This window comes from Marasmius oreades, chromosome 2 (assembly GCF_018924745.1).
Source record: "Marasmius oreades isolate 03SP1 chromosome 2, whole genome shotgun sequence".
NCBI classification, from domain to species: domain Eukaryota; kingdom Fungi; phylum Basidiomycota; class Agaricomycetes; order Agaricales; family Marasmiaceae; genus Marasmius; species Marasmius oreades.
The window spans coordinates 3717071-3742058 of NC_057324.1; the positions used below are offsets into that span (position 1 = coordinate 3717071).

Consider the following 24988-nt stretch of genomic DNA (forward strand, 5'->3'; position numbering starts at 1 on the left):
ATCGATGGCTTTTGTCGGAACTTATGGGGTTTCGATTGAAGGTGGTGCGCACAACTATGTCCAAGGGAGCCAAACCATCAATTATACGACGCAAGTGATACAACAAGAGGAGGAGAAACGTACGGTATATGATGAGGTCTGTACGCGTGTCTATGTGAGAACAGAGTGTTGATAAACTTTGTAGTTCCCTGAGATCCGACGGGGACTTATCCGCAGGCTCCGAGACTTTCATCGCGAAGATCTCTCAATGCGTTGGAATTACAAGTTGGAACGATCTGATGTAGAATTTAGGGTCGAGAAAACGATCAGCACTGCAGAAATTTATGGCGATAGCTCGAGGTTTACAGTGGTGGCATATAAAGGACAAGATGCGGAAAAGGTGGGTCGTAACTACCTTTCGACTGGAAAAACATTGTCACTAACAGTACTTCCAGGCGTGGAAAAAAGATTTTCAACGGTTTTCTGAAGTTACGTAGGTCGTTCCTTGTCGGGGTCTTGCAGACAAGTGACTGAAATCATACCAGGGATTCGACTAACATGCAGCTGTTCGGTATCAACCGGTCAAGTGTTCCTCTGTTGCTATTCCACGGAGGTGGGAATGCTGTCGTGTTTCGTGTCCCTGCCTTTATGGCTAACAGATTGTTCAGAGCTCGTGCCTCTCTCCCATTTTTGGGAGAGATTGGGATTCTTCGGACGAAGTTATGTCACCACATTGGGGGTAAGCAACCACTTGAATAGTGTCCATATACTCCGTTTGAATCAACAAGTCACATAGTGGAGGATGGGCTGTGAACGATCTCAGATGTGGATGGATCCACAGCAGGGGACTTTGATACGTGGACTGGAGGGGCCCGGTCACAAGCCACGCCATTATGGGTGGTTAAGTTTCAGGCCGTTGCAGTCGACCGTCGAATTCCTCGAGGATGATGTTTGCTTGCGCCACCTCTCTCGTCGGCCATTGATCAAGGGTTTCGACTTGGACGTCATCGCTGTGCTCCACCTGGCGTCCGTGGTGAAAAGAGAGATACCTCCCGCTACTAATCGACCGTATGTTGTTTCAAGTCTGACCAGCTCCCCAATCGCGATCGGAAGTGGGGTCTGGACAGATGACGACTGCTACTTTGATTCTGGCGTAGTGATGCCAGATGGAAGAACAAGGTGCGTTCGGTGGAATGTTCAAGTTGAATGTCAGTGACCGATCTATGCATAAGTAGATTCAACCTCACAGGTCGTGAAGGATCATTTTCTTTACGGCCCGATCCATGTGACGACAACTGTGCCTGGCTCTCGCAAGCTTGGAGTGTCTACCACGAACTTGGAGTGTCATCGAACCAAGACCTATCCCAATTTAGTGGGCTATCAATACTCCATAAAAAATTCCCGTCTAACGAGCCAATTTCTTCAGAGCTTATCCAACCAGCAATCTGGCTGAATGGACTAATCGAGGAATCCGCAGTCAAACGGCAACGACGATTGGAGGGTCCACCAATTTACTTCTTCCTTCACCCATTCCGTCTCTTTACTCCACTCGAACCTGGTTCAGCCGTGTGTATACACACCTGGTCTTTCGACGAGAACGGTCGAACATCCATCCCACACGCATACTGCCATTACCTCGGTCTACCCACCAAGCTCCGAGTGGAAAGAATAACATGTTATGAACACTCCTACTCCACCGAGACGTACAAATACATCAGGGAATGGCAGGTCGCAAGAGGCTTCAACCCAAGCACGACCGATTTCACGCGCTACATGGGATATCCCATCTACAAAGTTGTGCCACCAGAGCCGGTCAGGTTCGAAGAACTAAGTGAGGGTTGTCCTTTTGTCAGAAATCTGGATCTGATTGACTTTCTGTGTCCAGCCACTGGTGGAGAATCCTTAAGGATCTGAAGCGGGAAGTAAAACTTGATGCGGCAAATCATCGACGAGTTCATTAGCCCAAACAAATCTCAGAGTTCAGGGATCTCAAAGAGATTTACTTATCTTTACATCTGGGTTCCCGACAGACGGGCATTACAATACAACGACCCAGACCAATCCGCTTGTGTGGATACTCGTTTGCATAAGACGAAGTCGAGTGTCCTACGATATACTCTCGCATTAGACAGATTGAGTAATGGCAAATCAGGGAATGCGGTGGCATTAAATCTTTCTTGTGCTTCAAACGCTCCGAGAAAAGAAGGGAGTTTACAGAATACAACAGATAAGGAATCTTATTGTAAGGGCTTGGTACTCTGGTAAACTTGAAGCAGGCCGCTGGACGACTTCGTCAGAAGCCAGAAAAAGCGTACTCTCCTCCTTTCTGCAAGGCCTGTAGAAGAACGACAGATATCAGCATGACCCGCTGAGCGTTCGATGGTTATTTTCAAACTTACAACTTTAAATGCCGGCCGATCGTGAATTCTCTTCACATATTCCTTTGTACTCGGCCCAGCGATATTAATAGCCTCCAACATTTCAGCCGGCATGATCATCAAGAAATCTGCAGAAGTAGGTTCGCTACCCCCGGCAATGAACGTCTTCCTGGACAAGTGCGACTCAACCTGTGGTACGCATGTGAATTCTTGGCTCGGGAGGGCAAGTAATTCAAAGCCAAAGCTGCTCACCAGATCGCTATGCTTCTTGAGCTCAGGCTCGACCAGAAGGCTCGAGACCTTACCAAATACACCATTCAACAGCCAGCGTACCAACCACGGTGAGCGTTGTGGAATTAGTGTGAATATTAACTTTTGAATAAGGACAGGCATGATAGACCCCTCGGCGTAATGGGTGAAATAGAGATTGTCGATATATTCTTGGCCGGATTGTGCAGAGTTGAATTTTCCGGTAGAATAGAACTTCAAGAGGTATTCTAAGTATACATGAATCAGTGCAACCATTAGTAATGTACATGGACAAGGACGTACCGACGATAGCCCCACTTTCTGCCAGTGTAATATTCTCCTTTCCATCGACTCCAGTGTCAGTAAGGATGGGAGACTTCCCGAGTGGAAACACTTTGAGCAATTCAGGAGGAGCGAGCTGCTCAGAAGTTCTCTGATATTTCTTGATTTCGTAGGGTACTCCGAGTTCCTCCTTCGAAAAAAAAAACAGTCAGTGCGTTATAGAATACGGATTGCTAGGACGAAAACTGACCAACAGCCAGAGAATCCTTTGCGAACGAGAGTTATTGAGATGGTGAATAATGATCATAGGTTCAAAGAGACAAGAGACTTGTGGGAGTCGAGGGCCCGAGCAGGCCGGACCTGCTAGGTCCCCAAATCGGAGAATCCGGTCATGTAACTATCGTTATCTTGTCCGTGCGAGTCGTATCGACCAAACCTGCATATGATTATCAATTCTCCTTTTGAGCGAAATCCTCCAAAGAATGACCACCGTGGGAGGTAGGCCCAAGAATGCAACAACCGGTAATCGTGAAAGCCGTATATCTGTGTTCACAAGTAGATGACCATAGAATGTCATGGAGAAAGAAAACCGTCAAGATTTACAATCCTCGTGGGTGTTTGTGGGCGTGGCTTGGTGGGAGTCAGAGCGGTGGGTGCTGACAAAGACCTCCAAGGACCTTCCTAGCTCAATGCGACCATTCGACAACGATTCGACCTCTGGTATGAGGCACGGGTTTAATATACTGTGGTGGGGGATTATCGGATCGGTGCGTATCCTATATCTCGTCATACTATGGATTTACGAACCAAGTTTCACATTCACGTCGAGTCTCGCTGTAATATCGACTGCCAGCGCACGTACACGATCTCCCACGCAAAACTTGTTATTCACTTTTGCCACCTTCATGTTGATATACCCATCGTCTCGTACTGTCTCTTCTTCGAGGAACTTACAAGGCGGCCTCCCTCCGGACGGAGTTCGAGTGCTGACCGCATATGGAAGATCAAACTGTGTCGAGCAGTGTTGAATGTCAATGCCCAGCTCTATCCTAACAAAGAAAGGAGCCTCAACATCTCTGCTATACGCCAATAGCACCGATCCGATCGCCTTGGACGATGTGTGCACTCTACTCTAGTCTCTATCACAGCTGCTAAAACTCAACTCATGGATGATCAATCTGGTCTGATATTTCTACTTCTCGCATGGGACACTTCTGGCTCGGTTTGCTCAACTAACCGAACACAACGCTTATCAAGTTACTTGGTATGTTCGGTTACATTCCAGAATAGTAGTACCTTTCACAATTTGAATCATGGATTTTTTCGCTGATGGGCGGACTATACAGACTTTAGGCACCCGATCCTGGTGGAATCGGCCCCTAGTACTGAATGAGAACAGTGACTCTTGGGATAAATCACTGCCAAATACAGGTCATCTTCCTCAAGCATCTCAAGGCTCAACGAGGGCTCATTATCATCCAAATAATCGCAGTACAAATACTCAAATATAGTATTGATCCCGGAATCACTTCCCTCTTCGTCATTCCCCTTTCTCGAGATGCCCAAGGAATGTGTAAAAAAGACAGCGGTGCACGAGCAGGAACACCGCGAAAACTCAGACGGAACATCTTCTACACGTGTTTGTCGATCCTCAACCATCATGCACCCTGAAGTCGAGGAGAAACGATTAAGGGATTTTGCACGATAAGGAACGAATTAGGCCTGGCGAGTCTGGCAGTGTTCTGAACTTTGATGACTTTTCCGCCAGTAAAATTCTAGACTTGGTTATGGAATGTACGATATTACTAGTCACAGGGGAAACGACAATACAGGGTTAATATGAGGGGCACGGATTTATATTCCGTGATCTACACCGCGCATTAATTCGCTCTCGTTCTACCAACGCCTTTCTCAACCTCTCCTTCCGCGTAACGAGTTTAATCCTCCCGACAACCCTCTTGTTTGCTTCCCTAACCCTCTCAGGCTGCCCATCAAACCACTCCGTCATCTCCTGGCTCCCTAGAAACTCATCCATCTCCTCTTGACATACCAGCCCATACCAGACCGAAAACCAATAAAGTCCATGGTAAGCACTCGGTTGAAATCGAGCATATGAGAGCACCCGCATGTGTACCGCCAGAACGACCAGGGGATCTTCCTTTCGCTCCTTAACCATTTTGAGAAAAGGGAGGATGAAGAGAGAGGTAACTCCTGGGCTGTTCTTCTCCCTCAGATACCGCCAATCCTCTAAATGAGGGGAGTAGAGCTGAAGAATAGGGGCTTTGTAGGTCTGGAGAGTCGAATAAGCCGGAAGGATGGTGGTCAGGGACGTCACAGAGGGAAGCTTGAGACTTATAAGGGTGTCTTTGGACTCGGAGAGGCAAAGACTGAAGGCGTGGATGACGAGGTCGGAGAGTCTGACTGAGTCTGGGGGAAATTGGAAAAAGGACATGGGCTTGATAGTATTGCGAGCAGAATAAAACAATGACCGATCGTCGCCGTGATATTTTACATAGACTTCATCATCGGCGGCTAAAATAGGTGTAAAGAGTTAGAGCTGGCCTTGGATAACGGGATTTGAACTTGGACCAGTCCGACGTACCGTTCGCGACGTTGTGCGGGGCGCGCCGGTATGCCAACAACCTGTTCGTTTGTTCAAAGTCTTCGATTGTGGTCCTGTGAGGGGTTCTGGCCCCTTCTGGGAGACGCCGCTCTGAGCTTTGAAAGTGGAAGTTGCATGAGAGGGGCACAAAACGGAGTCTGGTCTACAAGTACTTGGGGATTTAGGGGTGGGAACAATTGGCATGAGTCAAAGCGGACCGTCGCAGCCCTCCGGATAGTGCTGAACGATGGACGATGAAATTGTGTCGAAAAAATGAAAATGTTGAATGTAATGCCTAGCTCTATCCTCCCTCAAGTACGCCAATCGCGCCGATCAGCTTGAACAATGGGTGCACTCTCCCACTGAACTACACAGCTGACCCTCTGGATAGGGTCAGACACCGACGTGGCCACTCGGTGTCAGAACACCAGTGGGACGGTGTCAGGGAGCAAAGTGAGAAATTCAAATTCTCGCGTTGACACCAACCAGACACCGACCATTCAGTGTCAGACACCAACAGCATGTGGCTTGCGGCAGGACCATCCCGGCCATCCCGGCCATCCGTGACGGGTTTCCGGGTTCCTCCTGCCCTCCCCTCTGCTCGTTCTGCTCGTTAGATGGCTGAAAACAAAGTATACTGTATTTAAAACATTGTATGTACTATACAGGCTGTACAATACACAATATACGTATACCCAGGCTTAGATCCTAACCCATCTGGTGAGAGATGCGCCCACGTCAGAAACAACCAAAGCCCACGTTTGTTAATACGCACCTTCCCGACTTCTTGTGAGCGTGAACCAAGTGGGAACCTAGCACAGGAAAGTCAGTTCCAGAACCGGATGTTTGATGAAGACTAAACTTACGAGCCGACTTCACCTCCCTCATTCATGGTTTGAAGCCTCAGTCATGGAAATTTTGCACGATATGCAGTTGCCGTGTTTTTATAGCTTGAGCCTTGAGGCTTGAGGAGTCGCGCTTGACGGCTTCATGCGAGTAACACCAGGTACAGCAACTTGAAGGGCTTTTGAAGAGCTTGCCGAATCAAATAACTTGCATGTCACCTTGAGGACGTTGACACTTGGAGACCTTGTATATCAAGGAATTGAAACTTGAGTGTCTTGCGGGTCTAATTTGCAATTCATGTCCTTGAGGGGCTTGAGCAGCTTGAAAGATTTGCATTGCTTGTGTCTGAGTGAGCATGGTATGAAGGAGTACTTTTGCTTGACAATCGACGAGGGGAGGGGACCAAGACAAGCCCAATAGCCATATTGCGAGCATCCTTGAGCTTGAGGTCTCAGAGAGGTTGGTTGTAGGTGAATCCCAGTGAGAAAAAGCCAAGAACCATTCGCCGTGGGGTGTGGAAAGGCGTTAAAACAGTCAGTGCCAGCTGTCGTTCACAGCGGCATGGTGGGCGAGGGAAAAGTTCAACATGATTATGTCAGCATTCGCCTGCAGGACTCGGGCTGGCCACACGCAAATGGGCGGAGGGCTCGGGTGAATAGATATATTAGGAAGTATGACATAGTTTCGTATGACAAACTATGATTCGTAACAAAATTTTAAATACCTGATCTGTTCGCAAGTGGTGTCAGGTTCGTATCTGGCCAGTTTGATATCTGACACCAAAAAAACCAATATTGGACACGGATTCCCCATCACTGTCTGATATCAACCGGCTTTCCGTGTCAGGTGCAAATTTGGGGGTTAGCTGTGTACTCGATCTCTGTGGCGTTACAGTAGGTGCGCCTGTGCGCGGGACTCGCGTCAATGGTCACGTCGGAAGCTACCTAGCCGACGCGCCACCTGAAGCGCGTTTCCATATCGAAATATTCTCAGTCTTCCCACACTTTTTCTTTGTTCCTCCATCGACCGTCTGGCTCAGATATGCCCGGCCCAGGTCGTCATAAATCGAGCAAATCAAAGCGAAAAGGTCACATATCGATTGCAAAGGCAACACCACCATCATATGTAGGAGAAATTGAGAATGCTGACCATTGGAACGACATTGTTCTAATTCTCTGTGACTTCTTCCAACTGCCTGGTATCGATTTAGATTATTTGTTTTTGGCTCAAAAAAGCTGACTGTTCCCCTTTTCAGAGCTGACGACGCGTAGTGGACTGAAGAAAGTGCACGACAACTTCGACGCAATTTTCCTTCGTTTGGATCAGGCATGCAAAGAGAACAGTGAGAACGAGAAGATCGTGGGTGGTATCATTGGGATATACGCCAAAATGTGTGCAGATTCCATTCTGAGGAATAAACTGTTCAACAAAGGCAACCAACGCATTCTCTTGTATGGCGTTACCTTTCATTGACCTTCTTCCAGGGTTTCTTCCTAAACTAATGCCCTTACTCGATAAGCCGATTTCGCGACATATGGCCCTTCGTTCCCTCAGTAGTGTCGCGCACCATGGTTCAGAAACTGTCCATACCGGAATTGCGAACTATATCCCAAAACTCTTGAAATTACTCGATGATCATCCCAATGACCCCATTATAGCAGAGCTTTCCATCACCATCATCTCCCATACCGTCACCGAAGTGATGCGTCAACATCAATCCGTATACGAGCACACTCCTCATGTCCCATCTTACCTGAAAATCCCGCCCATCCTTCAATCGATCGTCATCCAACTGAAGAAACCTTCCTCGTCCCGTTACCTCATAGACCATGCCCTCTCTCTTCTCGCAACACTCTCTTACCACGACGGCAAAAACATCAAAGCCAACCGTTCTGTTGTAAACTTTATGATCGCCGGCCTACGCCACAAAAGCTGGGAATACCGCTGTATGTCCCTCAGCGGACTCATTCGTATGCATCTCTACGAATCAGAAGAAGACGTGCGCCAATTCGACCCGAGAATCCTTCTCTCCCTCGCAACGAAACGTTTCCCAGACGATATCGTCGACGTCCTCATGGACTACGGTCAACCAAGAACGGATCTGTTCCTCACCATCAAGACAGCTGCAGATTTCCAAAAGGCGATGTTGAACGTGGCTCAATCGCGGGATGGAGATAGGCTTTACCCGCTTGGACTTCGCTTGTACGAGCTTATTATGCGTACGGAGTTTGCGATTGGGGATGGGTATTTTGAGGTTGAAGATCCTGTGACAGGCCAGAGGAAACCTATGGACATAGGTCTCCCGTTTGCTCGGTGGTCTGATTCTTTACCTCACTGTGCGAAAGCTATTCGTGCAAAAGGAATACCACAGGAGGCAGATAAGGCTGATGTTTTGGACATCAAGCATATGATAATGAAACAGAAGATTCGACAAGCCGCGGATATGGCTCGGAAATCACTGGAACGCAATCCTGATTTTGCGTATTACTATTATGCGATCTCGCTCGTCGCAGATCGTACGGAGGGTCTGAAAGCGGCGAAGAAAGGAATCAAATGCAAGCAGACTTCGCCTTTTGTCAAACATCAACTTCTACAGAGGGCCGTTGAGCATGCTGGAGATTTGGGGATCGCGATGTTGAACGATGCGGGGCATGATGAGAAGAAGTGGGAGGAGGGTATTGCTCTTTTGATGAGCTCGATGGAAGACTCGAAACAGTATGCGAGTCAGGCGCCACCGGATAATCGACATATGAGGAACGTACTATATTGGAACGTCCTCTTGGGAATTGTCGTACGTGGACCGGATTTGAAGCGCGACCTGGGCGAGTTTGAGGTGAATTCCTTTCCGTTATCCGTCCTCGTATAGAGCTCTGAGCTTGAAACAAAAAACAAAACCCTAGGCCGTTCTTAAAAAGGTCAAATTCACACACGACTTTGCCAGATTTACAGGGCTCCCACTTCCAAGGACCAACCTCCACCTTGCTCAAGCGACCGTTGTTAACAACTTTCAAGCCGCTCTTGAGGAGTGGGGGGATGTTGTTGACAACATGGCTGGCTCAGGAGAACCGCGAATGGTGGATTCTGATAAAGTCGAAGACGATTTATCAGCTTGGCTAGATGATTTGAGGCTCGATAATGGCGAACAAGAGCCTCGCAGGGCACATCCTAAAATCAACGCAAACCATGTCCTGCTCTACCATTGCTCGTGGTGCGGAAATCCAAGTGCAGTGTTGAGAAAGTGTTCTGGATGTGGATTGACCAGGTACGGCGCACCTTCCCCTCGTCGGATATCCTCGCTAAATACGAGAACCTGAAGATATTGCGATTCTGGCTGTCAGAAGTCACATTGGACTGAGCATAAGAAGACTTGTAAACAAACTTGAAAGTTATCGGATCGATATTTTGCAGTGTATTGTTGTACCCCGTGGTCACCGGCGCTCACGACTATGCGATATTGCTGTTGCTGTTCTCCTTGGTTAAAGTGGTGACCGTTGGTATAATGAAGAGAAAAGGTTCTGATCTTGCAATATGATCTGCAAATGTACATCATATCTTTGCTTTACAATAGTATTACCCTGCCCACGCGTCCCCGTCGAAAAGTACACCAGAAAACCATACCCAGCTGGAATACCTTACCCTCTCACCCGGACCACTTTCCGTTTACCTTTCTGCCCACCTGCAGTACCTGCTCCTGCTCCAGGCGTGCCAGCACCACCTTCTGTAGCACTCATGCCTGCCTTGACGGCCTCCACCAACATCCCCGAGGAGAGAGCGGGGGAATACGGTGACACGCGACTAGCCAAAGGCGGGTGTGGTTCTGGGGGTACTGGTAAACGCCTTCCAGAATGTTTGCGCTGAGGAGATGGCGCTGGTGCAGAACCAAGAGGTGTCTTGGATTTGTGGGTAGCGGGAGCCTTACCCTTGTGAGCTGATGGCGTAGGAGTGGGCAAGTCATTCGAAAGGCTGCCAGTCGTCGTGATACCGGATGATGAGAGACTATATGGAGCTTTAGGAACGTCCTCGGGTTTGAAATGCTGTATCATCATGCATATCGTCTCTAGTAATTGTTTTTCTAAAACATATTGAGTAGTGGTAGAGGGGGGTTGTTTGAAGCTCACTTGTTTTGATAACTGGATTGACAACCTTACCATCTTTCTTCCATTGAACCCTTACGCGGCCTGGGTTTTCCCAATCCCTCGGGTGCGTTTTGTGGACTTCGTGAAGGGTTCCGAGGCCAAGTCGGTTTGCCGCCTCAGCGATATCCTTGCTCAGAGGCCACCACACACTTTTTGCTCTTTCAACCCTGCGTTGCCCAGTTCCATACGGACGCTTTGCGTCAATGTATATAGGATATATACACGTCCACCTGTTAGCGATGATCTATCAATAAATATGCGAAAAGACTATTGCGACCTACGTCTTGTACGGCGTGGTATCTGTTACCGAGTTCTTCATATTCATATGATCACTATCGGTTGGCCTGAACTGAGCGCGTGCCGGGGGAGGAGAAGCAGGGCCTGCTTGAAACTCGTCGTTGTCATCGTCGTCGTCTGACACGATTTCCTTGATCAATGGACCAGCAAAACCAGTATTTGCGAGAGATTTATGAGGTAAAGGAAGATCGGTGTCGTCGTCGAATTCCTCAACTATTGCTGCCCTGCGAGACATGATGGTGGTTCACAATCAAACAATGTTTGGCCGCGTTGAGACCGTGAGTAACGATGAGCTCAACTCTACCTTGTCCCCGAAGGATTCCCACGCTGGCTTCTTCCCGCACTGGTCGGTCCTCGCGTTCCAGGGGTTTACATGAGCATCGATGAACCTGTCTTTCTGCATGTACGTGGCCTTTTTTGCCCCGGGTGATCAATACTAATAAAGTTTATGTAGTCTCCTATGGCTTTGTTGGTGTGGGTTTACAACAGCTCAGGACGAGGGACTCTATCAACTAGAGAACCATAATCCTTCCGAAGACTACCTACTATGCCGGCCTGTTGGGGACTGCGAGCCTTGTCCTCGAGATGTGGTACGCTCATCTCCCCGCTTCTAGATTGAAGGTGAATTTAACCGAGTCGCAGCTCCAAGAACCCTTCTGCCAGCCATTCGGGAACCGTCGTCTCATGCATTGTATTAATGAAACTCTCCTCTGGCCTTCTTTGAGCCCATCAGGCGGCCTTGCACCAATCTCGAAAACAGCTCACGACTACCCACAACCCCACCCAGAAGTAGCATGGCAGTCGTGCGGAAGGATTGTCCGTCAGGAACGAGCAGACTTTTTCGAGTTTGTCGGATGCAACGTGGTACTCGCTATTGTCGCGATGCTGATAGTTCTGTGGAGATCAAAACGGATGCATATACAGCAGACAAGGCAACTGGCTGCTAGGATTCGGCGTATAAGAGGGTAATCAATCGAACTCTTACTATTCCCTGTATCTATAGCTAGTGAGTCGTATCTTGTCTCTCTGTTTCACCATTAACCATTGTTTTATAGCTCTACATCAACATTACTCCTACATGTTTTCGAAATGAATGCACTCTCAAATTGATAGGTAACGGAAGAAACAAACACAATTTCATGTGTTTCCCTTTCATATTATCTGCGCTGATACCCAGGCGCAGTCTCTTCTTTTCCCTGCGTGTACGCTTGTTGAGATCAAACCACAACGTTTGAACCACAATCAGTCGTGCCAATTGTAGATCGCGAAGAAAATCAAGTGCTCTACCCGAGTCGATTATTCGAATGATGACGCCGTCGATGGTTTTGCAGTGTGCATAATTCGGCCAACACCTATGCATTGGCTTCATCTATCGCACCATTCTAGACGATGCATACCTCATGTCATGATGGGCATTTGCCAGTCAAGTCGTATGCAGAAGTCGTATAACCAATAGGCTATCCAGAACAGAAAATATTGAGACATGACAGCAACATTTGCGATGATCTTTTGGCGGCATGTAATACGCCCATTTTTTGTGCGGCTCGCCTGGAAATGCCCGCCAGAAGTCTGTTCCTGGCGGAGCAAATAGAGATCTCACATCACCTCGTGTGTACCTCGCGATCGTTTCTGTTACAGCCCCCCGGAATCACTCACGCCCTTGATCCTGCGTATAAAAAGACCTGCTGCACATCTGCTCAATCCCCAACGCGCGTTTGATCCTTTCTATCCTGACCACAGAAACCTCAAGCGATGGGTTTCAACCACGTCCTTTTATCTCTTCTCCTACCATGCCTGGTCTACGCCGCTCCTTCGTGTAACCTTAGACCTCCCCAGTCGACGAGCTCCTCCAATACCACTGGGACCGCTTGTATTCAGGCGGTGGGAAACACAAGCCTCATAGACGTCGTGGCGACAGGCTGGTACCCCGGTTGGCTAGGTAATCGGAGCCCTCCGGAGTCACTCTCCTGGTCAAAGTATACAGCCTTGACGTTCGCGTTTGGGTATGTATTTTCCCCATTCAACGCGTTCTTCAACTGAGTTTCACATCCCCGTTTAGTGTTACTACTCCTGAAGGCGGCGTGTCCTTGGATGATGTTAGCAAACAGGTCTTGCCTAAGTTTGTTAGCAGTGCAAAAGCCAACGTGAGTTCCTTTCTTGGACCCGCGAAGTTGGCGTTTACGCTAATTCCTTATCTCGGTACGTGTTTCCAGAATGTCCACGCGTTACTATCCATCGGCGGATGGACAGGATCGCAGTATTTCTCTTCTGCCGTTGCCACAGCTGAGAACCGTACTGCATTCGTCAAGACGATCGTTGATCTGGTGAATCAATATCAGCTAGATGGCATCGATTTCGAGTATGTCCTCTGTTTGGATGTCATTTCCTTTCTGTCGATCAATACCAATGATACCTCTAGTTGGGAATATCCAAATAAACAAGCAATTGGATGCAACCTCATATCACCACAAGACTCCCCCAACTTCCTTTCTTTCCTTCAGGAGCTAAGAAAGGACCCTGTCGGTTCCAAGATCACACTTTCGGCTGCAGTGGGCATCACGCCGTTCGTTGGATCAGATGGCCAAACAATGCAAGATGTTTCAGGCTTTGCGAAGGTTCTTGACTACATCGGTAAGCACTGGGTCCAGTTATATATGCTTCTGTCTCCACTCTAATCAAACCTTGTATCCCATTACTCTTATTTCGTCTGTCCGCTCATGCAGCGATAATGAATTACGACGTATGGGGATCATGGTCTCCGACGGTTGGACCAAACGCGCCTCTTGACGATTCGTGTGCCACTGTGAAAGCCGGATCTGCGGTTTCAGCCGTGAAAGCATGGTCCGATGCTGGGTTCCCTACCGATCAGGTTGACACCCTCTTTCCGCTCGAGAAATCCATGCACCCAAACTAAATCACTCTCTTAGGTTACTCTAGGAGTAGCAGCATACGGTCACAGTTTCCACGTCTCCAACAGCGATGCCTTGGGGCCTGACAACTCCCTCAAGCTCTCCCCCACCTTTGACAAGAGTCAGCAACCACGTGGAGACAGCCAGGACGGCGCAGCGGGGACAGATCAATGCGGCAACCCCGTTGCTGTTGGTGGTATCTTCAACTTATGGGGATTGATAGATGGTGGATTCTTGGACGCACAAGGGAAGCCGCAAGCCGGGATATCTCATGTCTTCGATAATTGTAGTCAGACTGTGAGTTCTTTTCCTTTCCTTGACAGTTTTGGGATTGATATAAATGAACCACATACTTAGCCGTTTGTCTACAACCCTTCGAGTCAAGTCATGGTCTCGTACGATGACGCTACGTCGTTTGCTGCCAAGGGCCAGTTCATTAAGCAGAATGGATTGAAAGGGTTTGCAATGTGGCACGTTTTGGGAGATTCTAACGATATTTTGGTGGATGCTATGACCGGAGCATTGGATATCGTTGAGGAGTGCTCCGCGTGAGACGTCGGGGATACCGTAGAATTAATTATGTCTGTTAGATACCCTATCTTGTTGTATTCTGGCGCAGGACGCTGCGAAACAATATATACTTCATGGCCATTCACAACGCTTTTTGTCAATGAATCGTTACATCTTTGAAGTACCCGGTTATGACTACTGTACATGTACGGTAGATGCAAGTGAATGTTATATATACTTTAAGTACTAAGCAAATGGTTTACAGTATCGATGAGGGGTAATGTTACAGGACTGTCTATTGAGCAGATACATATTGAGTTAATACCATAAACAAACCTTAAAGGGTAGATAGAATCCCCTCTCATATCCTCTCATAGAAGCAGATATACGCTTTCGCCTTCAACACTTCTTCCAAAGTGGTCAACCGTACGTTTGTGTCACTGATGTACGCCCACTGCCTTGGTGCAGAATTCGTCTTCCACTCTTGAACACCTCCATAAACATCCTGTTCAGGGAGTGCAGTATAGGCGATGTAATGGCCTCCAAGCTATCAAAAATAAGTAAGAAATCAAAAACCGACAGGGATTAAAATAAACTCAACTCACCATATTCCCGATATGTACAACCACAGCATATAATCGATACATACATTGCTCCTTATCCTTCCGCTTCTCCTTTATAGAATCCTTCTTACTCTCTCCGGATCCTTTCTTCCCCAACCCGAAATCCTCTTTCTTAGGTGCAAGAAAAGGGGTGAGATCAAGGGATTCGGGAAAGGCGACATAGTCATCTAGCTTCTTGAAACCACTAGAAAACGACATCATGGGCATTTTGGAAATTTGCTGGAACCGTTTGAGGTGGATAACAAGGATCGGTGGTGGAGTCGCGATGAGATATCGTTTATATGCCGGACGCATCATCGTCGGTTTTGGTACTTTGGATTTTTTTGGTTTGGGAGGGAGAGATGGTGGTGCGCCAGTGTTATTGGATTGAGCAGATATAGAAGGAGCTGAGGACGCTGCTGATATCACTGAAACGGTATGAGAGGCGTCGCTTTCTAGGTCGTCCTCGGAGGTTTCGTCCTCGGTCATACTGATACTGGATCGAGTTGAGGTACTGATCCTCCTGGATCGTGCTGGCGGTATTGAGAGTAAGGATTCTCGAGAGTCGAGCGACTGGGATAGGGTATGGTATGGATGATGGTAATTGCTGGTATCGTAGCTATTAGACCTTGGTAGCGCGGCGTGGTTTGGTCGAGCGGTCAAGGGAGCGCTTGCTAAAACTTCCACGGGAGTATCGGCTGTTGAGATAATAGGAAGTCGGTTGGATGTTGAAGGAGAAAGCGAGTTTACTGAAGGAGACCCGTGGGAGTGAGAACGAAGTGAGCTGAGTGGCGGCGGTGGTAAAGACCTAGGAACCTTGTGCGATAAATGAACCAGATCCGTATCAGAAGTTGACGTTCCCGTTATGGAACCATTGAAAGATGAAAGGCTGCTGAAGGAGGCGGAATCACTTGCACTAGTGTAACCATATGTATTCAGACTGGGTGATGAAATGGAGGAAGGGGATACTGGAATGTTAGATGCCGATGAAATTGAGGGTCGCCTTACATCGGATTCTGGGGTGGGCCCCGAAAGCGGATTCTGCCTCTCGTGATCGTCTTCATCGCTTTCGTCTCCATCATCACCGTCTTCTTCGTGATTGCCATCGTTCTTTCCGGCCTTGGGTCGATAGCATCCATTTGCAATTTTCCAACACCTTCGACATCCCACCATATTCTCTCCATCGAGCACTTCCACAGCCGTAAACATCTTCAAGCACTCCTCTACACTCGGTAAAGGTAACCCTAGCTTCAAGAACCAGGAACCATTCGCATGCGGGCTTGAAGGTGGAGAAGTCGCCGACTGTGCCCCGTTCGCGTTGTGGTTGAAACCAGGTAAATGTGGGAAGGTGTAGGAAGTACTTGTCGTTACATCGGCCAAGATCTGTCGTAAGTATTCCGACTCTCCCTTAGATGGCTTTGGTGGTTTGGGAGACTTGGATCGCTGAATGTTAGGGAATTTGGGTAACGAAACCGACGATGAAGCAGCCGAGGGCGAGACATTCTTCTGTATCGGCATTGATATCTTCTCCTTTAGCTTCCCATCTTCGGTGACATCGGAATGTCTTTGGTGCTTTCCTCTGTCCTGAGGCCGTATCGTTTCATTCAGGTCTCCGTCGCACTCTTCAGCGACTGGATGTCTCTTGTTAGGAGGGGGCGACAATCTAATTTCCGGTCCAACAGATTCAGCTGACGACTCTAGCGTGTTTGTCTTGCTCAACGGCGGATTTTCCTGGTCACCTCGTGAACGCGACCTGCGCTTCTCTTTATCCTTCACACTCCCACTCCTTCCCAACCCTACCGTCATACTGAGACGCCTCCCAAGCTTTTCACCCCATCCCTTCCCACCCGCTTTGACTTTTTCTTCTCTCTCAGGCTCCTTCGCAAACTCAATCTTTCGTTCCTCAGGCGTAGGAGGGGCAGATACAACCACCACGTCTCCATCTTCAGTATCGCTATCCTGTTTTTCACCAGACATGTCAAGACCTCTAGATGTGAGATCATCCAAGCTCCGCCTTCTGCTGCTATCGATTTCAAAAGGAGGCACCTGATTTTCCGCGTGTGGACTGGGACTCGGTGGGACAGAGGAAGATCGCAGAAGACCGGCAGCTGCAGCACCAATACCATTGTGAACGGAGTCTGTTTCCACTGACAACCCACCTTTATTGGGTGCTGGCGTTTGTAAGGTCGGTTCAGAGGCAACCCTCGTCTCCGGTTCTGCACCGCTACTGAAAGCAGGCTTTAAAGTTCCACTTCTACCCAACACCATCTTCTTTGCGAGCTTCTTGAAACGATCTCTCTTCCTCTCTTTCGCGTAATCTTCTGCTTTGATGCTCAAACTGAGGTCGTTGAAATCCTCATAAGTATGGGATATGTTTTTGCACTTTTGGCACACAAGTACGCTCGTGAGTTGCCCACCGAAGAGCATGTCGGCGAAGGACATCAAAGGAAGTTCATCTGAAGGTTGAGTTTGTGGTGGAATATAGAGTTGTGGGGTTAAAGGTTCGGCAGAATGGGTTGAAGAGGAGAGTTGAATCTTTGGTAAAACGACTGTTCTTCGACGGGCAGATCTTCGTGCTGGGGGTGGTTGCCGTTTCTTTATCACCTAGAGGCGTGTTTATGCTCAGCACATTGAATGAACGAAAACGATAGTCAAAAGTGGGTAATCCAAGTTGCTTTCCATCGATAATGCAATCCCACGTGTGAAACGTCTTCGGAGAGTTTCAAGGATTTAGATCAAGTTCATTACGTGCACGATCATCTTGAATTTCCCACTTGGAAGTTCGAGGACAAAAAGGAAAAGACATACATCGAATTCTTCCATCCGCATTGCGTCAAGTAAGATACGCAAGAACTCGTGCGCATCTTGCTGCGCAAAATCGAGGTACTGATCATATTTCCTTCCAAGAGTCATTAATAGTTGCCTGTGGAAATTTGATGACTCAAAATGATATTCCGGAATATATACGACGCACCTTGGAGTTAGACTCTCTCTTCCCCGATTTCTCTGTACACTCCACGCTTTATACATGACATTCACGAATACATCTCCTATATGCATTCCCTCCACCCATTCCTTCTGATAAGTCCCACTCCAAGGATGTCCATTCGTGAGTTGTGGCGACCTTTGTGACACGAGTGCGTTCGCCGAGTGCCGCTGAACTTCTAGAGGTATAGGTTCAAACAGAATTAGATTGGATAATAGTCGTGTCGCAATGAGCTGTGGTCAACCGTTGGTCAAGAAGAATTAAAGGACAGCTGTAATTCACGTACCCCTTGCAGCACTGAATTCATGAAACACGTATTGCCATGATTGACAAGTCCCGGCGGTAGATATGCCAGTCTCTCTCGTTCTTCCTGCTGTTTCCTTAACCTATACATTTCTTGAGGCGTCAGGGCCTTGCTCTTGGTCATCATCGAAGACAAGACGGAGAACGTTGGTGGGCAAGAAGCCTACCGCTGCGGCAAAGCATCGGCGGCCCGATATTGTGACAAATTCAAAACACCCATAAGCGCGCATAACTAACGTTTTAATTGTAGACTATGACTGTACACAGGCTTGAACTGTCTATATATCCTGCCTGATTCTGTCGACTAGATTTTTGCAGCCTCGTATCGCTGCTAGTCTCGCACGGTACAAGTCCTTTTAATAACACAGAGAATGGTCCTCTACGATACGACCGAATATATATATAATGATGGATGACAAAGGAGCTTGAAAGTTCGAGTGAAGTTGGATGATGGTGCGTACAACAGTAAGCATGAAACCGCGAGCGCGTGTACAGTATAAAATATGTGTATCCTAAATGAGTAAATGACCCCAACGACCAGAGCAGAAGCAAGCCAAAATGCAAACAAGACCCCGAAAGAAAAAGAAAATAGGAGAGTAACTTAATAACTTATCATCGTAAAGGTGGCCCTCTGCTCAACTCTACGCCAACCTTCATCACCAACGACATTCCAAGGGGTTCCAATACCTCTTTCCACAAGCATCGTCTTCTCCTAGCATCGAATATCCATTTACTTCTCTCGCCGGTTTCGGCCTCCGGACCAAACACCCATACTTTCTCCTCGTCCCATGGAGTCTCTCCATTTGCGAATGTAATCCATCTCTCTTGAATGGCATCTCTCACTCTCGTGTATGAGTGAGAATCCACAACAGGTGCCATCCATCCATCATGAACGAATGAAGCAGCCGGAGACACCATTCTAGTATCGACTTCATCTATTTTCAACTCACCCATCACCACCACCTCGAAACCATCACCACCTTCATCTCTCGACAAGCAACTCTTCCGGCGCTTCACCACGGATGCGCGTTCCGGACCTGAAGTTGCCGAAGAGGCCACTTCCGACATCTCCAACTCTTCATCAAAGTCGGAAAAGGTGTCAGGAAATGGATCCTCAAGAGTATTAGCTACGCCAGGAACATTGTCAAACAGGTAGATCAGTTCCGATGCGTGATGAGGTGAGTGGCGAGTCGGACCGTCTTGATCCCATATGTATCTCCACACTCCCTTGTTGCCACGTTCACGTTTGACATTCACAGAGAAACACTCGGTGGGCCACGCTATACGAGCATCGTTGACCAACTCTAATATCCGCTCCACGTTTTCGAGCTCGGCGTCTACGTCGTTTGCATAGGGCGATGCGACAATGTCGTACGCGTTGAGTAATGCACTAGACTTCGGTAAAGATTGACAAACAGCTTTGAGTCGTCGTGCGACAGAGTGAGCCGTCCAAAAGGAGACTGGCGTTGACCACAATGAAGAATCAGCCGCACAGTCTCCAATGATCAGTGGCTGCAGATGGGGTGGAAGATCCCGCAGCGTGGCTGAAATGGGAACACCTGGTCGTGAGGACGCTGCCGTGCGTGGCCGAGATCGAGACTGGGAGTGCGAATGGAGTTTTCTGCGGGAAGATGATCTTGCCTTGCTGCTAGAGACTAGGCGTTGTTGTTCAACTCGATGGTGATGTCGATGATGATCCTCAGGAATAAAACATTCCTTCCAGGTAGGTCGGAGAAATACGCCGTCATCCACCACGCGCATAGTCTGGCCAAACTGTACGAGCTGCTCTGGCTCCACACATCTGAGTTGGTCTAAAGTGCTAACACGTAGCGTAGACATCAACCTGTTCATGTGCCATCCTGCTGTAGCGACATCAGGTAGATTGTATTCCATAAGTGCGCTTTGGATTATAGCGCGACTGAACAACGGTCGATGCTCATTGTGAGTGGAAAGGAGGTGATACACAATGTCTGCCGCGCCTGTAGACTCTCCAAACAGTGTTATGTTGTTTGGATCGCCACCAAAGTCAGCAATGTAATGATGGAGCCATTCCAATAATGTTCGCTGATCCTTCAAGCCTGAGTCACGATTAGCACATATATAAATCGAGTAGTCATGGGAAACAAACCATAGTTGCCTACACCTTCATCACCTGAGGATTTATTGTCTTCCCGAAGCGCGGGACTTGCAGCGAATCCGAATAGGCCAAGCCGGAAGCTATGAGTAAAGTCAGGAACGGTAATGCGAGTATGGAGTGACTTAACGTACTTGAACGTCACCATAATCATAGGTTTCCCAAGTAACATGCTCTTTCGAACTAGATGACCGCCGTCATACGCCCAACTTGATCCTGAACCGCGATCCGAACCGCTGAAAAGGTACCTCAGACCCTGGGAATAAAGGATAGCGAGGTAAACTTACCCATGTATCCAGACCATGACAGGTAAATGAGAACGAGAGTTGAAACCGCCCGGACAAGTAATGTTCAAATTCAGACACTCGAACTCGTTTTGCTTGATTAGGGGTTGTTTTGGTATCTCGTCATCGAGGAGACCGAACATGATTTGTTCAAAGCTTTTCATATTCCTGATTTGAGGGCAGATAGGTCCATATTTTGTCGCGTCGGTAACAGGTGGATACGACGTGAAGATTTTTGATGGCTTGAAGCGGGCTGGTATTGAGGCATACTTGATCCCGCGATACTGGTGAACAGGAAGATCCGACGTCGAAACTGGGTGTTCTACACCGTGAAAGATCGTATCAAGCGCTATATGGTAAACCTCTGGTGTGGTTTCTGAGGTTGGAATAGGCATCGTGGAAATGGGGAGGTTGGGGGAAGGGGGAGGAAAGTAACAGTGAAGAAGGTGGTTAAGAGTAAGATGTGAACACAGTCTCGATCGACTGGGTCAAAAACTCCAAGCTTCTTCCATATCGGGAAGGTACAGGCTTGATCAGTATCACGTGTAAGGGTCGAGTAATCTGTGACGCGGTTGTGACGACTCTGCGTTCGCAATGATCATGACTCTGGAGTGCTTGCCTATCCCGGCCAGCCTGTGAGACTAGTGCGAGCTGTTGTCTCCACAAAGAAGACGGTGCTCCAGAAGTGGAGTTAAGTTTTGACCCAAGAAGTGGTAGGTGGGAACCGTGTAGGCAAAATTGGCGAAATGAAACCGTGTGGGCTGTCCTGAATGTTCCAGAAAAAGTAATACGACATTCACTGAAAAAAAAATAGCATCAGCTTCCAATACGCCCGAGTACGACAAGCAAGTTGAACATCAACAGCACATACATCTGATGCCGATAGCGATGTCATTCTTTGTGTGAAATTATCCCATGCATCATAGATTATTACTGATTTTACCTGGCATCAATATCAGCCCGCCCAGTCTTACGGAGGACAAATATTTCCTACCTCGCTCCCCTTCAGCCCCAAGGACGGAGACCTCACAACAATATCCAGTCATGGTTTCGGGTCGTCCAGAACATCCGATAATCATATCAGAATACGTACGAATGCCCCTCTCTTCGACCGTTCATTGAACGGAACACGTCAATACGCACGCAAACCTCCCGAAGAAGAGTTCCTCCGTGAGCAAGCGATGCATATACTCAACTCATCTGTCTTCTTCATCGTGATTACTGCGTCCACAGATGCCTCTTAATGCATGTAAAGTTGGGGCAGTCATTGGGTTCAAAGTCCTAGTACATGATCCGGGCGAAGAAACCCCGTCAGGTAAGGAAGGCCGAAGTTGCGGAATGTATACAGTTCTAATCATTTGCGTTAGATCAGGCAACAATCTGACAAAAGATCAAATCCTGCTGACCTTCGGATCTAGTAAGTGTTATTTCTTCAAGCTGAATGCGATTTCTGGTCACCGCCGGCCCAATCCCGTAGCGATGTACCGGAAACGAGTTTTAGTTGACGTGAAAATTACATGTTAAACCCCAGGGCTGCGACATTAATAGAGAACGCTTAGATACAACGGCAAGTCAGCATGCAGGCGAGTACTACAGCAAGAAAGGACGACACACCCGCTTGACACCTGCATTCGTTGCAAGTCAAGAATGTCAGAAGCGACCAGCTCACTTCAACATTGGATTAAGTCTCTCCTATGACGGACTCAAACTCTTAACACACTCAAGCCACATCCACTTCAAATTCGCACAAAGTTAGCTGGGGACGACATGATTGATAGATGACAACGGGACACTCACCAATTTGTGATTCGCTGTGGAGGATGTAAAAAAACACAACTTCCACACTCAAGGAAGATAAGCCCTCAAGAACGCAAAAAATGAAGGCTCTTAAGGTAGCTATTAGGTAGACTTTTAACCTTGAAGGAACCGAAACCGATTCAAGATCAGCAAGCAAGTGATCTTTGTCAATTGCCGCTATGCTTAGAATTAAGCTGGCGAAGTATCACGGCGAATGTGCAGTACACTCTTTCCTGACCTGAAGATACTGGCAATGAGGAATTTTGGGGGAAGGAAAAGGCATGGTCGTTGTTAAAAGACAACCTGTTCTTATCGCCGTCTTATCGATAATGTTATAACTATCCCACCCCACAAACGCCCGGTTTGTGGAGTCCGTCCAGTCGTGGGATAATATTTGACTGCCATTTAGGGAAAGGTTCTCACGCCACTTTTCTGAACTTGCGCGACCACAGGGCACGGCCTACCTGCTCAATCCATCTCCAGTCCCACATTTTTCGCGTAAAACCCTTGCATTCATAGATAACCTACAAGCGGTTAACGTAGAAAAGAAATACAAGCGCGTTGAGCCAAGCTCTGACCAAGTTCTGACTCCACCTTCATCGAGGATTGAGGTCAAGGAAGTCATTCTTCGTTTGTTTCATTATTAACTTTATGGAAGGGTCATCCAGACTTCTATCGGACCGAGACAAATTTACTCCCCCACTCTGAGCCAGACTAGACCTGGCGACCACACAAAAGTTATTCCGACACATGATGAACTTGCTCTCCGAACGTGATACAAACAAACCGCACTCACCTTCAATGGAATGTTCTCAATATATAACAGAATGTAGTCCGCTGTCGAACCTGGATTCGGATATGGACGCTGAAGGAGACCCTGATCCTGAATGTGTACCATTGGTGGTGGCAGGAAATGAGGTGGCCGTTACCAGTGTCTCGCGTGGCGTCAATTCACCAGAAGAGAATCCCTCTAAACTTGATGAAGAGATGTCGTCGGTAATGAACAATGACGGAAGAGATCTATCAGGAGAGACTCAGCGAGGGCTCAAACGGACGACTGGCGAGGACGAGGTGATTGAAGAGTGCGGGGTAGTACTAGCATTAACATCACCGTCACCATCCGCTTCTCTCCAGGATGTAACGCCAGAACTACGAAGCTCCATCTTGGAGTATTGGAAATGCTATTATTATCGTCACCGAAAGGATGCGAAGGAGTCGGAAAAATTATGGGCCGAGAAGCATAAAGGGCTATTGGTGAGTGGACTCTATCAAGAAACCCACCTAAGAAAGTTTCCGCCAACCATACTGACGTTGAGATCGATGAACACAGGTTAATTGTACGAACTGCAAACCGGAGAAACAATGTATGTTCGAGCCGGGACGCGCTCGGTGTACAAATTGTACCAAAGGCAAGATTCGGTGTTCGCATATGGATACATTTAAGGCAATGTGGATAGCCGAGCAAGTGAAAACTACTCCAGAGATAGTTCGGGGAGTAACTGATTCAGAGGTACACGGGTCTTCTTCTTCGCTAGTACTATCCCTGATGAAGGCGGAACGACATGAACAGCTGAGATCGGTGGCAGAAGCTTCAACACAATCACAAGGATCATCTGATTCACAATCGCGTCAACGAAAACGCGGTAGAGAACTTCAACCCAAGGCAGCGCGAAGACCCCTGCGAACTTCTAAACGTATTCAAGCTGCAGCGACCGATTTAGATGGACGATGCTCGCAAACGAAGCCGTGTGCTGTATCAAAAACGCCTGACGAACTTGATATTATCGACCGAAAGCAGGGTTCATCTTCATTGGAAAGTGACCCAGAGATGAGGGTTGATCAGGGTAGTGATATCAGTCTTGGACATACCGTCAATTTGTGAGCGGGACCTTTGAATTTACCAGATTGTCGTTTACTTAGTAGTTTCGTTCCACAGTTCCAACCTGGTCCCGCTTGCATTGCCCGTTACAACTGAAATTCATGCCGAACAAAATCTTGACCTCAAACAGAGTCTTTCCAATGTTGATTCCTTGGAATGTTCCCTTCGGACGCAGGATAATATCTTTGAAGATGTTCGTGCCACAAGTGGCGGCGTACTGGAGGATCCAAGTCCCGTTGCATCGAGAGAGGGCGTCGTCAATCTCAGTGCTGCCCCGGGACTTCAGGCATTTGAGGAAACGTCTCATCCTGAGCCTCTTGAGAATGGTACTGCAATCTGTGCAACTGTGGTAGATCCTCAAGCTGAATACGGCGATCACACCTCCCCTCCTGACGAGGACGAGGAAATGGAAGATACCCAGTCTAACGCGACGCTTCAGGCATGGATGTACATCGTGAGAGCTGAGGCCGCTCTGAAGAACGGGTACTCCGAGGAGGTCAAAAGCTATCTCGATGGAGCGATTGGATATTGCGAGGCCCTGTTTCATTGACGCTTGGGTTACCGACAGGTTTTCAAAAAGTCAATTTCTTGGTTAGTTCGTCTGCAACTTGGGTGCATGAAGCAATCAACGGGTCAAGTTGAGGCCCGTTGTCGATGGCCGGGTTTTGCGTTCAAAATACCTCCTTGTAACGAGGATTTCTTGATTTATTTGGTGGACAAAGTTCGTATGGTCGTAGTTGGCGTGGAACATATTGATTCGTTATGGAAGATTATACGACAGAGGAGGTTCAGAGAATTTTTGGAACACGCTAGCA

The 24988-nt window shown here is 47.9% G+C and overlaps 10 protein-coding genes across 10 annotated transcripts; 4 read left to right on the forward strand and 6 right to left on the reverse strand.

The window, feature by feature from the left end:
• The first annotated feature begins 2 nt into the window (after positions 1-2).
• E1B28_004963 (uncharacterized protein) lies at positions 3-2039 on the forward strand. Its single transcript, XM_043149495.1, has 9 exons — positions 3-136; positions 185-379; positions 435-472; positions 525-592; positions 648-718; positions 776-1158; positions 1212-1351; positions 1406-1810; positions 1865-2039. The coding sequence occupies exons 1-9, from the start codon at positions 5-7 to the stop codon at positions 1891-1893; spliced, it is 1461 nt and encodes a 486-aa protein (XP_043014101.1). The 5' UTR covers positions 3-4; the 3' UTR covers positions 1894-2039.
• A 233-nt stretch (positions 2040-2272) lies between these two features.
• E1B28_004964 (uncharacterized protein) lies at positions 2273-3195 on the reverse strand (the record flags this gene model as incomplete). The annotated part of the gene is made up of 5 exons (XM_043149496.1): positions 2273-2314; positions 2379-2546; positions 2610-2854; positions 2910-3078; positions 3139-3195. The coding sequence occupies 5 exons, from the start codon at positions 3193-3195 to the stop codon at positions 2273-2275; spliced, it is 681 nt and encodes a 226-aa protein (XP_043014102.1).
• A 1031-nt stretch (positions 3196-4226) lies between these two features.
• On the reverse strand, positions 4227-4550 carry E1B28_004965 (uncharacterized protein; the record flags this gene model as incomplete). Its single annotated transcript, XM_043149497.1, has 1 exon — positions 4227-4550. One exon carries the CDS (start codon positions 4548-4550, stop codon positions 4227-4229), a length of 324 nt encoding a protein of 107 aa, XP_043014103.1.
• Positions 4551-4722: 172 nt separating this feature from the next.
• Positions 4723-5340, reverse strand: E1B28_004966 (uncharacterized protein; the record flags this gene model as incomplete). The annotated part of the gene is made up of 1 exon (XM_043149498.1): positions 4723-5340. One exon carries the CDS (start codon positions 5338-5340, stop codon positions 4723-4725), a length of 618 nt encoding a protein of 205 aa, XP_043014104.1.
• Positions 5341-7278: 1938 nt separating this feature from the next.
• On the forward strand, positions 7279-9918 carry E1B28_004967 (uncharacterized protein). The gene is made up of 5 exons (XM_043149499.1): positions 7279-7534; positions 7592-7768; positions 7821-9169; positions 9237-9598; positions 9653-9918. The coding sequence occupies exons 1-5, from the start codon at positions 7378-7380 to the stop codon at positions 9717-9719; spliced, it is 2112 nt and encodes a 703-aa protein (XP_043014105.1). The 5' UTR covers positions 7279-7377; the 3' UTR covers positions 9720-9918.
• E1B28_004968 (uncharacterized protein) lies at positions 9919-11029 on the reverse strand. Its single transcript, XM_043149500.1, has 3 exons — positions 10754-11029; positions 10455-10702; positions 9919-10408 (listed from the first exon to the last, which is right to left on the reverse strand). The coding sequence occupies exons 1-3, from the start codon at positions 11002-11004 to the stop codon at positions 9969-9971; spliced, it is 939 nt and encodes a 312-aa protein (XP_043014106.1). The 5' UTR covers positions 11005-11029; the 3' UTR covers positions 9919-9968.
• Positions 11030-12258: 1229 nt separating this feature from the next.
• On the forward strand, positions 12259-14329 carry E1B28_004969 (uncharacterized protein). Its single transcript, XM_043149501.1, has 7 exons — positions 12259-12772; positions 12829-12913; positions 12983-13128; positions 13189-13400; positions 13493-13638; positions 13697-13975; positions 14036-14329. Exons 1-7 carry the CDS (start codon positions 12522-12524, stop codon positions 14228-14230), a joined length of 1314 nt encoding a protein of 437 aa, XP_043014107.1. The 5' UTR covers positions 12259-12521; the 3' UTR covers positions 14231-14329.
• A 43-nt stretch (positions 14330-14372) lies between these two features.
• On the reverse strand, positions 14373-18267 carry E1B28_004970 (uncharacterized protein). Its single transcript, XM_043149502.1, has 5 exons — positions 18063-18267; positions 17765-18009; positions 17599-17713; positions 14794-17394; positions 14373-14735 (listed from the first exon to the last, which is right to left on the reverse strand). Exons 1-5 carry the CDS (start codon positions 18204-18206, stop codon positions 14550-14552), a joined length of 3291 nt encoding a protein of 1096 aa, XP_043014108.1. The 5' UTR covers positions 18207-18267; the 3' UTR covers positions 14373-14549.
• A 33-nt stretch (positions 18268-18300) lies between these two features.
• On the reverse strand, positions 18301-21680 carry E1B28_004971 (uncharacterized protein). The gene is made up of 6 exons (XM_043149503.1): positions 21492-21680; positions 21369-21440; positions 20501-21296; positions 20348-20449; positions 20208-20296; positions 18301-20157 (listed from the first exon to the last, which is right to left on the reverse strand). The coding sequence occupies exons 3-6, from the start codon at positions 20890-20892 to the stop codon at positions 18692-18694; spliced, it is 2049 nt and encodes a 682-aa protein (XP_043014109.1). The 5' UTR covers positions 20893-21296; positions 21369-21440; positions 21492-21680; the 3' UTR covers positions 18301-18691.
• Positions 21681-23152: 1472 nt separating this feature from the next.
• On the forward strand, positions 23153-24723 carry E1B28_004972 (uncharacterized protein; the record flags this gene model as incomplete). The annotated part of the gene is made up of 3 exons (XM_043149504.1): positions 23153-23548; positions 23625-24172; positions 24231-24723. 3 exons carry the CDS (start codon positions 23153-23155, stop codon positions 24721-24723), a joined length of 1437 nt encoding a protein of 478 aa, XP_043014110.1.
• Between the last annotated feature and the right edge of the window lie 265 nt (positions 24724-24988).